Genomic DNA, 12,335 nt, shown 5'->3' with positions numbered 1-12,335 from the left:
AAGCTGATATATTTTTTCTCTTGTTTAACAATTGTTTCATGCGATAAGTCGTAGCTACAGATTTCAATGAGTTCTAACTATCAGTACCACTTGACTTGGGTCCTGCGCGTTTCTAGCGCAGGACTCAAGTGTTATTACCACGGGAGCAATTTTACTTAGTAGCAGACGGAAAGTGCGGGCCCTCTTCATACTAGTGTCGCCTCCTATATCGATAACTAAATCCTGCCATAACAGTGAAACAGTACGAGATACTTTCAAGTAATCTAACCGAGCAACTTTGAGGCTGTGGGCCACCAGCATGCCACTGCTGGACAAATTCAGAATGACACTATTAGTCCACTTACTTGCACATTCATTGAAACATTTTCCCCTTTGAAAGTGATGAATTTGTATCCTGAAGGCATTTGTAATGCTCGTTTTCTTGACAGTGAGCACGTGGGAACGCGTAGGAACGCGTAGTATCGGTATCAGCTTACCTCGCTGTAACTGTAGTACGTAGCCCGTCAAGGATCAGCATGCATAATATTTGCCTCTAAATAGCGCTATGTTGACACATTTGAACGCTTTATATACTGAACTGATGTTGAGACTATGAACGTGAATTTGTGTTCTCATTTCAAACCCAACCGTTTGCTGTCACACGCCAACAGCGGAGCCGAGGGCCTGCAGCCCGTATCCATGCTGCTCTCTCCTACATTCCCAACAATCCTCACAGCCCACAACATTGGACAGTAGGATTTTCAATTGCTCATTTTTTGTGGGAGGCGACTTGTGGAAGCAGGAAAGGCACGCGTAGCACCATACACAAGGCGGAAGGCTATGTGTTTCTCGAGTCTGCTGGAATGTAAATGCTGCGGTTAGCGCCAATCACACTTTTGTGCAATTCTGTTTCTCCTGGCAATTTGTCTAACTTTCTGGAAATCTGAAGAAGAAGGCAGTGACATCAGTCGAGTCAATGCTTAACAGGCCGAAGGGTTCAAAAGTCTTCATAGGCTTGTTGTACTCGTCACTGTTGAATGTGTTCCGCGCACACCATTTTTCAAGCCTCTCAGTTTACGCAGACTCACAGGATCTGCGGCCAGAACTGGGCCAGCTTTTTGCGAGCCTTTGCAGCACAGTGGTGGTGCTAGTAGTGCCCTTAGTCGGCGGGCAGCAGACTAACAAGGCCGCATCACCACGTTATCTTGCTTGACGCTCCCCCTGCAATGATATCGAAATGTGTCAATGTGTCACGATATATTCCTCGTCGCCGTTGCCCGGCTGAAGACCAACCGAGCAACTTCTCTGAACAGCGCAACGATGCAAAACAATGCGAGGTCCTCCGCTGCCGGATTGTCAGTCGCTACATGAGGGCAGCCTGCCCATCGAAGTTTTCTGCAGTAACTGCGGCGAAAGATGCTTCAGAGAACAAAAATCTGGGACTAGACAATGCAGTTGAGCCCCAGTCAGATGTGTGGGATGATGAAGCTGCCAAGGCAAACTCAACAGAAAAGAGTTTCTATCCCGACTTATGCCAGTTGGACGGAGCGCTTGATGAATTGCATAAAGCAGCTGAAGAGAATGTGAACGGTGTTGACGACACCTTAAGAGAATTTCTTGACTGCCTCAAACAGGTGCAGGGAGCGGTTGCGGAAGACGTGCAAGCAGTCAGCCGTGAGCTCGCCAAGCACTCAGTAGGCGTCACTTCTGCCAAAACTTTTGCCGAGCTGCAGCATCATATAAACGAAATCGTCCAACTAAGCGGGCCTGAGGTGAGGAGAGCAAAACAAACTTTACACAACATAACTCGGGCCACCGAAGTTTAGGCCGGAGGTAGGACGACGGCATAGTACTGTTGCGCTGAATCCCGCAAGCTATCTCCATAAGGCTTTTTTGTTTTCTCTACCTTGCGCAAACCCTACGCACCGAATTCACGTCTTTTTGACAATGCATTTCCCTGCTTTATGCCAGCCACCTCTATCACTAGTGTTAATTTTTAAGAATTTGCTGACCCGAAGGCTTTCTTTTCCATCTCCAGATCGTTTTACATAAATCTTCTACTCTATCTGATGCGCAAATTTTGCTGATTGGATCTGCAGTTGGGCTGCGCTTGGTCTACGGTGAAGGTTGGAGTGGGAGTTGCTTCTGTGGTATCGGGCAACCTCGTGGTCGGTAGCTTCATGGTGGCGCTCGCTGCGGGTTCCCTCGGGACATCTCTCCTATGGAAGGCGCATAGAGATGGACAGAGAAATTTCGCTTCATTTGGCGAGAAGGAGAAGACCTCAAAGCCTGCTTATGGTAGAGGGCCGAGCAGGTGTGTTCCGCGTCTCAACGCTGGCAGTGTAGAAAGCCATGCAGCTACCGCTTGCTGCAAAGCCTTCGGCAGACCGGGAGAAGCAAGAATAAAGCCTAGGGATTTATCTCCAACGGACAGAGAGTGCCAAGATGCATCTTCACAAAAACTCTCTTCACAAGAGCATCAAGGAGACTGTGATGCGTGGAGCGTAGAAGGATAAAGGGCAGTGGGAGTTTGTGCATTAGGCAACTCAAAGATTTAAGCGTCCATCTGCTAACGGTGAGGTACCATTAAGACTTCCAGCCGTCTGACTGAGCAGGTATTCAGAAGTTTCATCTCTTATCAAGTTTGGTCGTAACTGAAAGGGCAAGGAAGCAAGCGCTTCTCAAGACTATTAAGACCACCACTGAGGACACCAGAATGTCAGCGTCTTCCCAAAAGTCGTGTGGGGGCGCCGCCCAACTGTTCAGCTCTTTGTGGTGAGGTTCCTCTGCAGTACATTGCAGCATCAGTAAGCTGGGTGGTTACAAACGCTGACCCACATCGGGTCAGTGGGCAACACCGTTGAGAGAGTGCACAGAAACGGCCAGGAACAGCACTGCACGCTTGCAGCCCCGTAGACTGCTACGGTTAGAACGTCGACATGCGGCCAGTTCTCAATGCAGTGCCAGCTAAACTAGCGCAAAAGTGCATGGATAATTTGCACTTGCCGCAACAAGCTACACAACTGCGTATCTGCTGGCATGCCTTTGCAAGTCATGGGGCGTCGGACACAGCAGATACCTGAGGTGACGCATCAGACTGAAACATATCGAGCAACATGAGCACAACTGCCAGTACGCATAAGGCCCCGATTAGTTGAATCGCCACAGAAGCAACTACAGAAAAGGAAAGGCTGAACACAAAGAATAGAACTGCCAGTAGAATAGCTCCAGACATCGCCGATGTGTCCCCGTTCTTCAGCCTCCGCAAAGTATCAGGAAGAACGCCCCACCATCGCTTTTTAAGTAATTTGGAGTCTGCGAAATATTCTTTGACCTTTGTTGTGACTCTTTTAACGACTTTTTTGACCTTTTTCTTTGTTGAAGCGCCAGCTGCAGCTAATGCGGAGCCGTCCTTTTCCCAGTGGGATGATAACCAGACGAATGAAGGAGGATACTGTACCCTTGCACCCAGTCCAGGTGCTCTTCTTGGGTACACAGATGTGTTTTCAGCAAGGTTCCATGAAGCATACACCTCAAAAAAGCTTGGGGGACGGGACATACCAGTCCCTTCACGTCCCTCTCTTCTGTTCTCAGTGGATTTCATGCGTGCAAAACTGTCCGTGGCTGTCTTCAGTGCACTTCGAACTGCATTGCCAAGTCCCTTGTAGCCCGTTTGACAATAGAATCGAGCTTCAGCCGCTAATTGCGTCACCTCCATTTCTGCGTACTTCAACAGAGCTGCACTGCTGACGTCCTGCTCCCTCTCGACGCTACTGATAACCATTCCGAAGTCTCTCGCCTCGCCATTGAGCTCGAAGAGTGACGTGGCTATTTCGCCGAAAACTTTGCGAAGCAATGGAGATAGCAACTTCCTTGCGCCCAGCCAAGCTGTGAGCTTCCCTTTCCACGATGATATCGCAAAGTCTGCGAACAGCGGTCAGATGAAGTGACTGCGACATGCGAAACGCTCTCAGAGGCTAGGGGCCACAGACTGCGATATTGAATAGTTGCCTCTTGTGAGGCATGCATTTTAGTCGCAAGACAAAACAATGCGCGGAATATTGAACTGCGAAGGATGGCAAACTCACGCAAGGAAACAGACATTGCAGCATGCACTTTAGCAATCGCTTGAGTGGCTTCAAAGTCCTTCCAGTCCACCTCCGCTGCCTGAAAATCGCCAGCGAAGTTCGCTGCTTTTGCCAGGGCCTCTTCAAGCTCATCTTTTGCTACCAGTTGCAGGATAGGTTTCACAACGCTCCTCAGCTTCACACCATGACCCACGTGTTCACACAGAACATTAGTCTTCGTGCCAGTTTTCAGGACCTCGTCTGTGCCACACTGTTTTGGATCCACAACAAATGCGTCACTCACAACATTTGCCAACAACGCCTGGAAAAGACCCCTTGAGTCAACGGTGGAACCGTCGGGAGCTGAATACCGTGGGTTTTTCTTGAATTGTTGCTTACATCTGTCCATACGAAATAGACTCATAAGAAATCCTACAATGGTTGTCTCTACCAGGTGCCGCTGTGAGAGAAGCAGCAAGAGCTCCAGGGTTCCTAACTGCGCAAAGAAAAGCAGAACTGTGAGACCCGTTGAAATGGCACTTGTTCTTGTCTTTCTACAAGGATGATGCGCAGCAGCCTGATGCTTTTAGAAAGAGATGCGGCTCACGATTTTCTTTCGCCTCAATCCTTCGTCATGAGGAAGCCTTTTAGTTACTTTTCGTTTTTCGTCCCCCAGCAAAGTTTCATATTGATGCTCAAAAATGCAAGAATTTGACTCCACATCAGGATACTTCCACACATGACCAGCCTGGGGAGACTCAATTGCGTCTTTTATAAATTTTGCAGTAAGGTTGAGATCCCCCAACTGAGGTACTGCGCAGAAAGAACAAGCCTCAGTCTTACCATTTTCACCGCATTCGGAAGAGCTACTGTGGAGGCTTGATCACGCTACGCAGCGAAATGCATCGCCTGCTTTCCAAAACAACGTTCTTTAGACTCTCAATGTTTGTCATAATGCCCTGTTCTTGGTTACAGACTGTTTGGATGCTTAAAATGCCTGACATGTATTCTCTGCCCTTCAATCTTTGCGTAGTAAGACTTACTTCCCATCAGGCTTCTCAACTTAGTAATTCCTGGCAGCACTGGAGTCAGCCACAATGATTTAAGGCATTCTGCAAGAAACAAGTTCCGCTATCGTGAAACCTATTTCTGGCCCGAACGACGGCAGCAGCAGCAACATCGGCGGTCTCCACCTCAAATGTTACCATAAGTGCTGTAACATCTTAACTTTGGTAGAAGGCTGCGTTTCTGAGGTAACCAGCTGCAGTGCATAGCAGAAGTTTCGCTAGCGGACTGTCTGTGGCACTTCAAAAGGTCACGAATCTTGGAGCCATGTAACTCAACTAACTCGCTTACTGTACATTCCCGCTTTGCACTCTTGGTAAACGCGCCGAATCTGAGTGCCTACATGCTTTGCCGCCTTCCGACAGGCTGTTTGCGACGGATGATTAGGATACCGAGTGTCTTTCTTCTTGAGCCTCTTGCAAAACTCGTCTACCTGGGAGTCTATTTCTTGATAACCAAGGGGAAGTTCAATGCAATCCAACAACTCTAAAAGAGAATATGGCAAGAGGAGCACAGATCAAGCCATGATTCAGTGAGCTGTCTTTGTAGCCTAACCAAAGACAAAGGGCACACGGCGGTGCCTTGGCATTAAAAAATCTCATTCAGGCTAAAACGCTTAACATTTGGGCTCTCACTAAGTTTAAAGCACAACAGTCTGCAGAAAAAGATGCCTAAGCACCGTGATACTCACCGCCTCCAATACCTCTCATGACCAAATTAGCTAATGAAGGCTTCGCCTCCCCTGAAACTTCATGTTGTTGCCCATCTCGTGGCAATCCAGTCATGTTATCTCCATGGGCTGAGCCATTTTCCTCACTGATAGCTGAGTTTGCTGAATTCGTGTTATAGATGGCGTTAGCCCCTCCGTAGCTATCGGATGCATTTGTGGAGCTGCTGTTATCATATCCTCCAGCACCTGAGAGACCAAGATGGGGTTTTGACAAAGATGTGCTGCTACCATCTGATAGCTTATTGTTGCTCATTGTTGCCGTGAAGGTGGAACTATTGCTTGGCGCTTCTGCTGAAGCCTGTGCTTGCGAGGTATCTGGAACTCCTTCATGGCTTGGGTTTTGCGCAGTAGATTCATCATCTGAGAGCTCAGCATCGTGAACCTGACCGAGAACGGATTGTAACTGAGAGGAATACGGTTGTTCATAAGAAGCTTTTGAGACTCCTTGTTTCTGGCTTTTTGGGTTTATGGCACCGAACAGTGGCGGTGGCCTATTGCGGTCATCTGGTAGGGCTTCGTGTGGAGGCGTCGATGCATAACCACTCCTGGGCTCGTTCCATTCTCCATCTTCACTCTCAGATATTGAGGAATTCGAATGCGGGGATCCTGCACCCCTCCGCTGATTGGCTCGGCGTGCTTCCGCCAATTTCCGTGCTTGTTTTTCAGCTTCTGTAAGAACCTGCTTTTTCCGTCTAGGCAGGTTTGCTGCGAGCTACAAATCAATAGTCACAAAAAATGACAGTATCAAAGTTAAGCCTATATTGTCTTACAGACTATAATACAAACACAAAAGGAAAGGTGCCAGCTGGCGGAGCAGCCTTCTCACGCAGTTTCATGCAAGCAGCTAGACAAGCGCTTCCAAGTCACCTACTGCAAGATGCACCTGCAAAAGTCCCCACGGTGGATCAAGCCTATGGCGGGTGGCATTTGCTATCAGCCGCACTCGGCTTCGCTGGTAGTCCGCATCGCGCGCGAGACCTCTTGTGCACGCCTGTATGTTCCTGTAGCAGTCCGAAGGGGGTTGCAGTCCAGAATTTTCTGTACAGGAATAATTCGAATAGGAAGGAAGTGCAGGATGATTATTTAACCTAAAATTTCTCGATTACTTTCAACTTGGCAAAGAGTGCATTGTTGGCTCGTTCTGCTGCAGCAGAGCCACCTGAAAGCCGTCCAAAACATATATATATAGCTATACGGCAGTTCTCATGAAACCTCTACGTGGTTGGCTTACCATTGAAGTCTGTTCTCGGAGAACACGATGCTGCTGACAGCAGTGATAAGCAAATTGCTACGTATTGCACGTGCAAGTACAGCCCAATCATGCTTGCTGGTAGAAAAAGCTGCAGGGCTTTGCTCCAAATTCGAGGCCACATCCCTTTTTTGTGCAAGGGCAGAGCTTTAGGGAATTGTGTGTCTGCACTTGAACACGGTTGTAGTGGCAGGGACGGCTTCTGGCCACATAGGCCAGGTGGCCTATTCTACAGGGACGACTTGGGAAGCTGTTTCTCTTAGCTGATATGTATACAGCACAATTGGACCATATACATCTTTTCATTGGAACAGAATGAGTATTCTAATCGATTTCACCCAACAGAATGGTTTCGTTGACTGAAGTACCATGGGCTGCCTTGAAAAGCATGACGAGCAACAGCGACTACGACATGGGCATCACAATAGTTTCCAGTGGTTATTTCACCTCAGTGAAGTTGATTTGAACACCACTTGAGTGTGGGGACAATCTTTGTGCATCGCAGCGGAATCAGTCGCGGTTCACGCATTGAGTTGCAAGGCCTAAAACTCTGAAAGCGCCTAAACGGAGGTCTCCGAGATGATATCCGTATAATTTCAGAAAAATGTTGAGAGCGTAGATCTGGCCACTGGCGAAGTGTCACCAGCAGAACGAGGGGAACAGAGCACTGCCATTACGGGCATTGCCAGGCCACTGCCTTCCCTCGCCTCGTCATGCTATGTGTCGGACCCTATCACACGTGAAAGGATGCAAATTTTCTTACAATTTTACTCTTTCCCCAAAAATATATGCGCTGATGAGGCCCAAGGATGCGCTTCTGGAAGGCTTGTCTTTTCGATGGCGTAACCGGCGGTGGTCCGGTCTCGGTCCGCGCCGGTGCCCGCTCCCGCCAGTTGCCTTCACGCGGCAAAACGCTTGACAGCTTCCCACCAGTGTAATCCAATACTCTTCGTCAAATTATGTTTTCCTCATGATATATGTATCTAAGTTGAATTCAATTGAATTTAAAAAAGCCTCCGTCAAACAATGGCGAGCTGGTCCGATGGCGTGCTGCGCTGAGTGTTACAGCAAGCTTTCTCCCGTTTAAACAGGGTTATGCAGAGTGCACACTATTTTGAGTGGGCTTATATATATGTTCAATTTTGCTGATTTATCCTGAGTGGTGCCGCCTGCTCGCTTCACAGACACAAACACGTATACTCCCGGCGGATAAAACCCTTAAGCTGGTGGATGCGCCCTGCGTACGTATCCGATAAACTTATGTTTCACGTCCGCCATACACGTTTCCGATAGCTTGCAGATGTTACTCCACTTGCATCACGCACGTCTCATGCTGGTCCTACAATAGGCACTGGGGTTCCCCGTACACCTGTAGCTCTCTAAAGGTACCTGAAAGCGTAATTTGACCGGGATGGAACTGGGTCTGCAGGAACCATTGTATCCCCTAAAGCCGTAACTCCCCATTCCCTAGTTGTTCTACGTTGTTCCGCTTCACTGTGGGGCTTCTCAACTGGGCTGTACCGACATCCCCCTACCAGACACAGGAGGCTCTTCCCGCCCATTTGAAGTAGACCACCCTAATCTAAATGCAAGTCCTCACCCCATTTCATATACCCATTGTCACTACTGAACAGATACGCTAATGAACGCTGTTTCCGTTGAGCAGGCCTCTCAGAGACGCTGTAGATCTCCCGTGCACTTGCTGTTCCTATGCGACGTGGTTATCTTGGGGGAGAGCCAGAGTCTACGAAACAGAAAACGCTTAAGCTGTCACAAATCGCACAGAAAAAACAAAGTACACCCATACTCTACCCAACAGCGTCATGTGAGTCATCTGTGGCGCCCGCAAACATAACTCATCTTGCGTCTCGCGAGTCTAGCGTGATCATCATCAATCTTCTTTGTAGCAGCTGATGAGATGAAACAAATGCAAGACAGGTATCGACAAGTTACTGTTGCGAATTAAGGGGATGAACATGCGAAACGTCACAGAAGTCAGTTTGTATCGCACTCCACATTTATGCCCAACTCTGGAGGCTGCCGAGCTTCGTGCAAGAAATACAGATACAGAAACAGAACGTGATTCGGCGAAGCTAATTCTTCACATTTGATTGCTGGAGCATTGCGTTGGGAAAGACCGCTTAACCGAGACAGGCCAGCTCTTTCCAAAGGCACATTAACGAAACAAACTCCGTCATATGCTGCGCGAGCTCCGAACCACGAGTATGATAAACTGTAATATCATTTTGAAAGCGGGGTATGTGACTTCAGCATAAATATATGCCTCCCCAATGGGAGCCTTCGGTGCCTCGTGTTTCGAGTACGCCGTGTCCACCGCGAAGTCGGCGTAGTCCATGCAAAAAGATGCAGCCTTTCATTCTTCTTAAGCAGAAACGAAAAGCGCTACGATGAGTCAACCACCATTACGAACCTCAAGTCCTCGGCGCGTTCACGACGCAGTGGGACTCACTGCTGCCTCAGACGCCCTTTCAACGCCAACATTTCCAGGGTGCAACTACTGATCACGATGCGCTGTAATGGCACAGCCTGAAGCTGCAGTCGACTCTGTCGTCAGACACTTGTCATCATCTGCTAATGCTGCCTCGTCGGCTACACGAGACGCTGTGGGTGCTGAAGTCTGATGAAGTGATGTGGCGCTGCTCTTTGCGCTGATAAGCGTTCCCGATTCCGCCTCAGCTCCTTCCTCATTGTATGACACTTCAGACGACTGGTACCGCTCACCACCCTCTGGGTAGTCACCGCGCATTATCTCATACACTTCTTGACGATGTCGGCCCCACAAAAGAGCGCTACCCAGCGAGCTCGTTGCCACAGCTACCATCGCACCCCCCAAAATCAAATGCCCTGAAGCCAACGTCGCGATCCCGAGCCCTACCTTGACGCCTGCCCACACTCCGCTGACCTGACAAAAAGCAATTTAAGACCGCACCATTTTGCTGCACTCTAGTATTCTCTTGGTACTAGAGTATTCTTAGGAGTGCGCCATGCTTCTGCGACAGTGTATATGTGGGAGCTCTAACTACCGCAAATGTTGAGAGCTCATGCGTTCCGCCTGCAGGGTACGTACCTCAGGACCACCTGTGTCAACGATCTCCGCCAAGTGATAGCGGGCCTCAGAGAAATTCGATGATGCTGTCAATGCCACCGAATGCTGGACAAAGTTTATGCTTCGGTCACGCACTGCCTCTGCAAGGGCCTGCTGCCGCCTCTGAAGCTCGCTCAGCAGCCCAGAAGATGATGGTCCTGACTCCCCATGTCTCGGCTGATCTGACTGTGCCTGTTCACCTCCTGACTGAACATGCGGCTGATTGACGGAAGGATCCACTCTGCTTCTAGCTTGCTCAGGAGATGACTCCGCCAACCCTGAAATGCCACCGTCAGCACGTGCTTGCGGTGTCATACATGCACCGAAAAGAGGTAGCACAAGGGCATCAAGGGCCTTATTTGCCACGCTGGCAGCGGAGGCAGCCGTGCCTGCTACTTGCTGAGCAACCTCCACAGAGCGACGAGATGAGTCTGCCAAAGTCGAGCGCAAAGAAGCCCATACTGTCTGCTTTTGGTGCTGTGCCTCTTGCAGTTTGTCCGGTACTGTCCTTGTTGCGACCTCTGGTGGTTTCTCGTTCACATCTTCGACATGCACCTGCAGCAGTCCGTATTCACAAACAACCACAGCAACTGCAGCCTCCCCAGGATAGGTGAGTTTGCCCTACTGTTTCTCAAGTGCGCAATCTAGAGCCCCCAGTATTCGTGTCATGTATGTCTTCAGGCCACTGTGTTGGGAACCCACTTCTTGGCTTACATTATCTCGCATCCCATGAAGCGACCCCTTTGTAGCACCAACTCTGTCGTCGTGGCTTCCGCAGCTGCGAACTTCTTCGCGGTCCCCGCTGTGACTCTTTTTATTCCGCCCTGCCACAAAACCTTCGGCAACATGAAGAGAATGTTCCTCAACAGCTTCCACTACCCTAGGTGTTCCCGGAGTGTCTGAGATATCGCCAGCCCCAAGAGGGCTCTCAGTTTGGGGACGATCCTGCTCCTCTGTAGGAGCACCAGCATTCACGATGCCAATACACGCAGAAGCATTTGAGGTCATGTATTCTGCTGCTGCAGCCTCTGCGTCGCTGCCCTCTAGTTCCGTTTCTGCATCGGCTACGGCTACCGCCACAGTGCAGCTCAACGGCTTGTCGCGTCCGGCATTCGGGGCACAGAAGCACAGCGGCAACACAGGAACGCGTAAACTTCCCAGCGACCAGCCATAGCTCGCTACACCCTCCTTACCCACTGGGACAGGGACGTTACCGCTGAACCTGCTCCCGTCAGCACTGCCTGCAGGTTCAGGAGCGTCTTCAACTGCCAATGTAGCACCTCCCTCTGAATGCTCGCCGTCCCTTTTGTCTTTCTCTGCTGCAGTACATGAGCCCAGATAAGAGCCCAAACCTACGTATTCTGCAGCAGCCCGTAGAGGCTTCGCGGTGGCTTCGCTAAGCGCTGAAAAGTCCGTCGTCGCGACCCTCGACGCAGTAACTGCGGCCGCAGTAGTTGCTGTTATTCTCGCACTCTTCCAAACGCTGGAAGCCACCCGAGCACTATTCTCCAGCAGTTCTGCTGTGCGGCTTTCTCGTGGTTCTTGCAATTTGCTCATTGCCTCAACTGCGACCGTCGCAGCAGCAGCAGCCACTGCATCAAGTGCCATATCATCCCCAACACAGCTGGCAGATGCTAGTGACGGAGGACCAGACAAAGTTGGCGTCTCTGTAGGACTACTGGATGGCACACTGCTCATGGGGACCACTCTCTGCTGAGCATTTTCCCCAACTGGAGATGTGGCTAGAGTTGACCCCATTGGTGAGCATCCTGGAGGCGAGTCCGCAGTAGTTGAGGTACCACATGCTTCTCTAAGAGTGGCCGCCTCTTCTCCAGCAAGCAATGATGTAGCATTGCCTTCGGCTTTCAGATAACTGCCCCCTAGCCCATGGTGATCCGAACCCGTTACCCCATCTCTGTCCGTAGATTTAGGCGAAGAGTGACTCTGTCTATCCATTACTGACGCCATTGAAACAAAAACTTCCGCCTCAAGCCTTTTTGAGAGCAAGTTTACCGAAGGGCACCACAACCTGATTCTCCCACTGACGACCGAGGCACAACACAAAAAACGTCAGTTTGTCGAAAACTATGTCCCCGACGGAAAAGCACAGGATGGACTCCCCTGAAGTGCAGGAGGCTG

General features: G+C 49.8%; 3 protein-coding genes across 3 annotated transcripts; 1 reads left to right on the top strand and 2 right to left on the bottom strand.

Annotated features, from left to right (window-relative positions):
• Window positions 1-1,346: 1,346 nt before the first annotated feature.
• On the top strand, window positions 1,347-2,495 carry ETH_00020715 (uncharacterized protein; the record flags this gene model as incomplete). Its single annotated transcript, XM_013377691.1, has 2 exons — window positions 1,347-1,751; window positions 2,079-2,495. The coding sequence occupies 2 exons, from the start codon at window positions 1,347-1,349 to the stop codon at window positions 2,493-2,495; spliced, it is 822 nt and encodes a 273-aa protein (XP_013233145.1).
• A 536-nt stretch (window positions 2,496-3,031) lies between these two features.
• ETH_00020710 (uncharacterized protein) lies at window positions 3,032-7,163 on the bottom strand (the record flags this gene model as incomplete). Its single annotated transcript, XM_013377690.1, has 8 exons — window positions 3,032-3,903; window positions 4,068-4,542; window positions 4,702-4,859; window positions 5,090-5,158; window positions 5,403-5,597; window positions 5,791-6,553; window positions 6,725-6,879; window positions 7,073-7,163. The coding sequence occupies 8 exons, from the start codon at window positions 7,161-7,163 to the stop codon at window positions 3,032-3,034; spliced, it is 2,778 nt and encodes a 925-aa protein (XP_013233144.1).
• Window positions 7,164-9,605: 2,442 nt separating this feature from the next.
• On the bottom strand, window positions 9,606-12,164 carry ETH_00020705 (uncharacterized protein; the record flags this gene model as incomplete). The annotated part of the gene is made up of 3 exons (XM_013377689.1): window positions 9,606-10,013; window positions 10,179-10,751; window positions 10,911-12,164. The coding sequence occupies 3 exons, from the start codon at window positions 12,162-12,164 to the stop codon at window positions 9,606-9,608; spliced, it is 2,235 nt and encodes a 744-aa protein (XP_013233143.1).
• Window positions 12,165-12,335: the final 171 nt, after the last annotated feature.

This window comes from Eimeria tenella, genomic scaffold, assembly GCF_000499545.2.
Source record: "Eimeria tenella Houghton genomic scaffold, Eth_scaff6, whole genome shotgun sequence".
Lineage (NCBI taxonomy): Eukaryota > Apicomplexa > Conoidasida > Eucoccidiorida > Eimeriidae > Eimeria > Eimeria tenella.
Note: the sequence above shows the minus strand (reverse complement) of the source record. Positions and strands in the feature narration are given on the sequence as shown.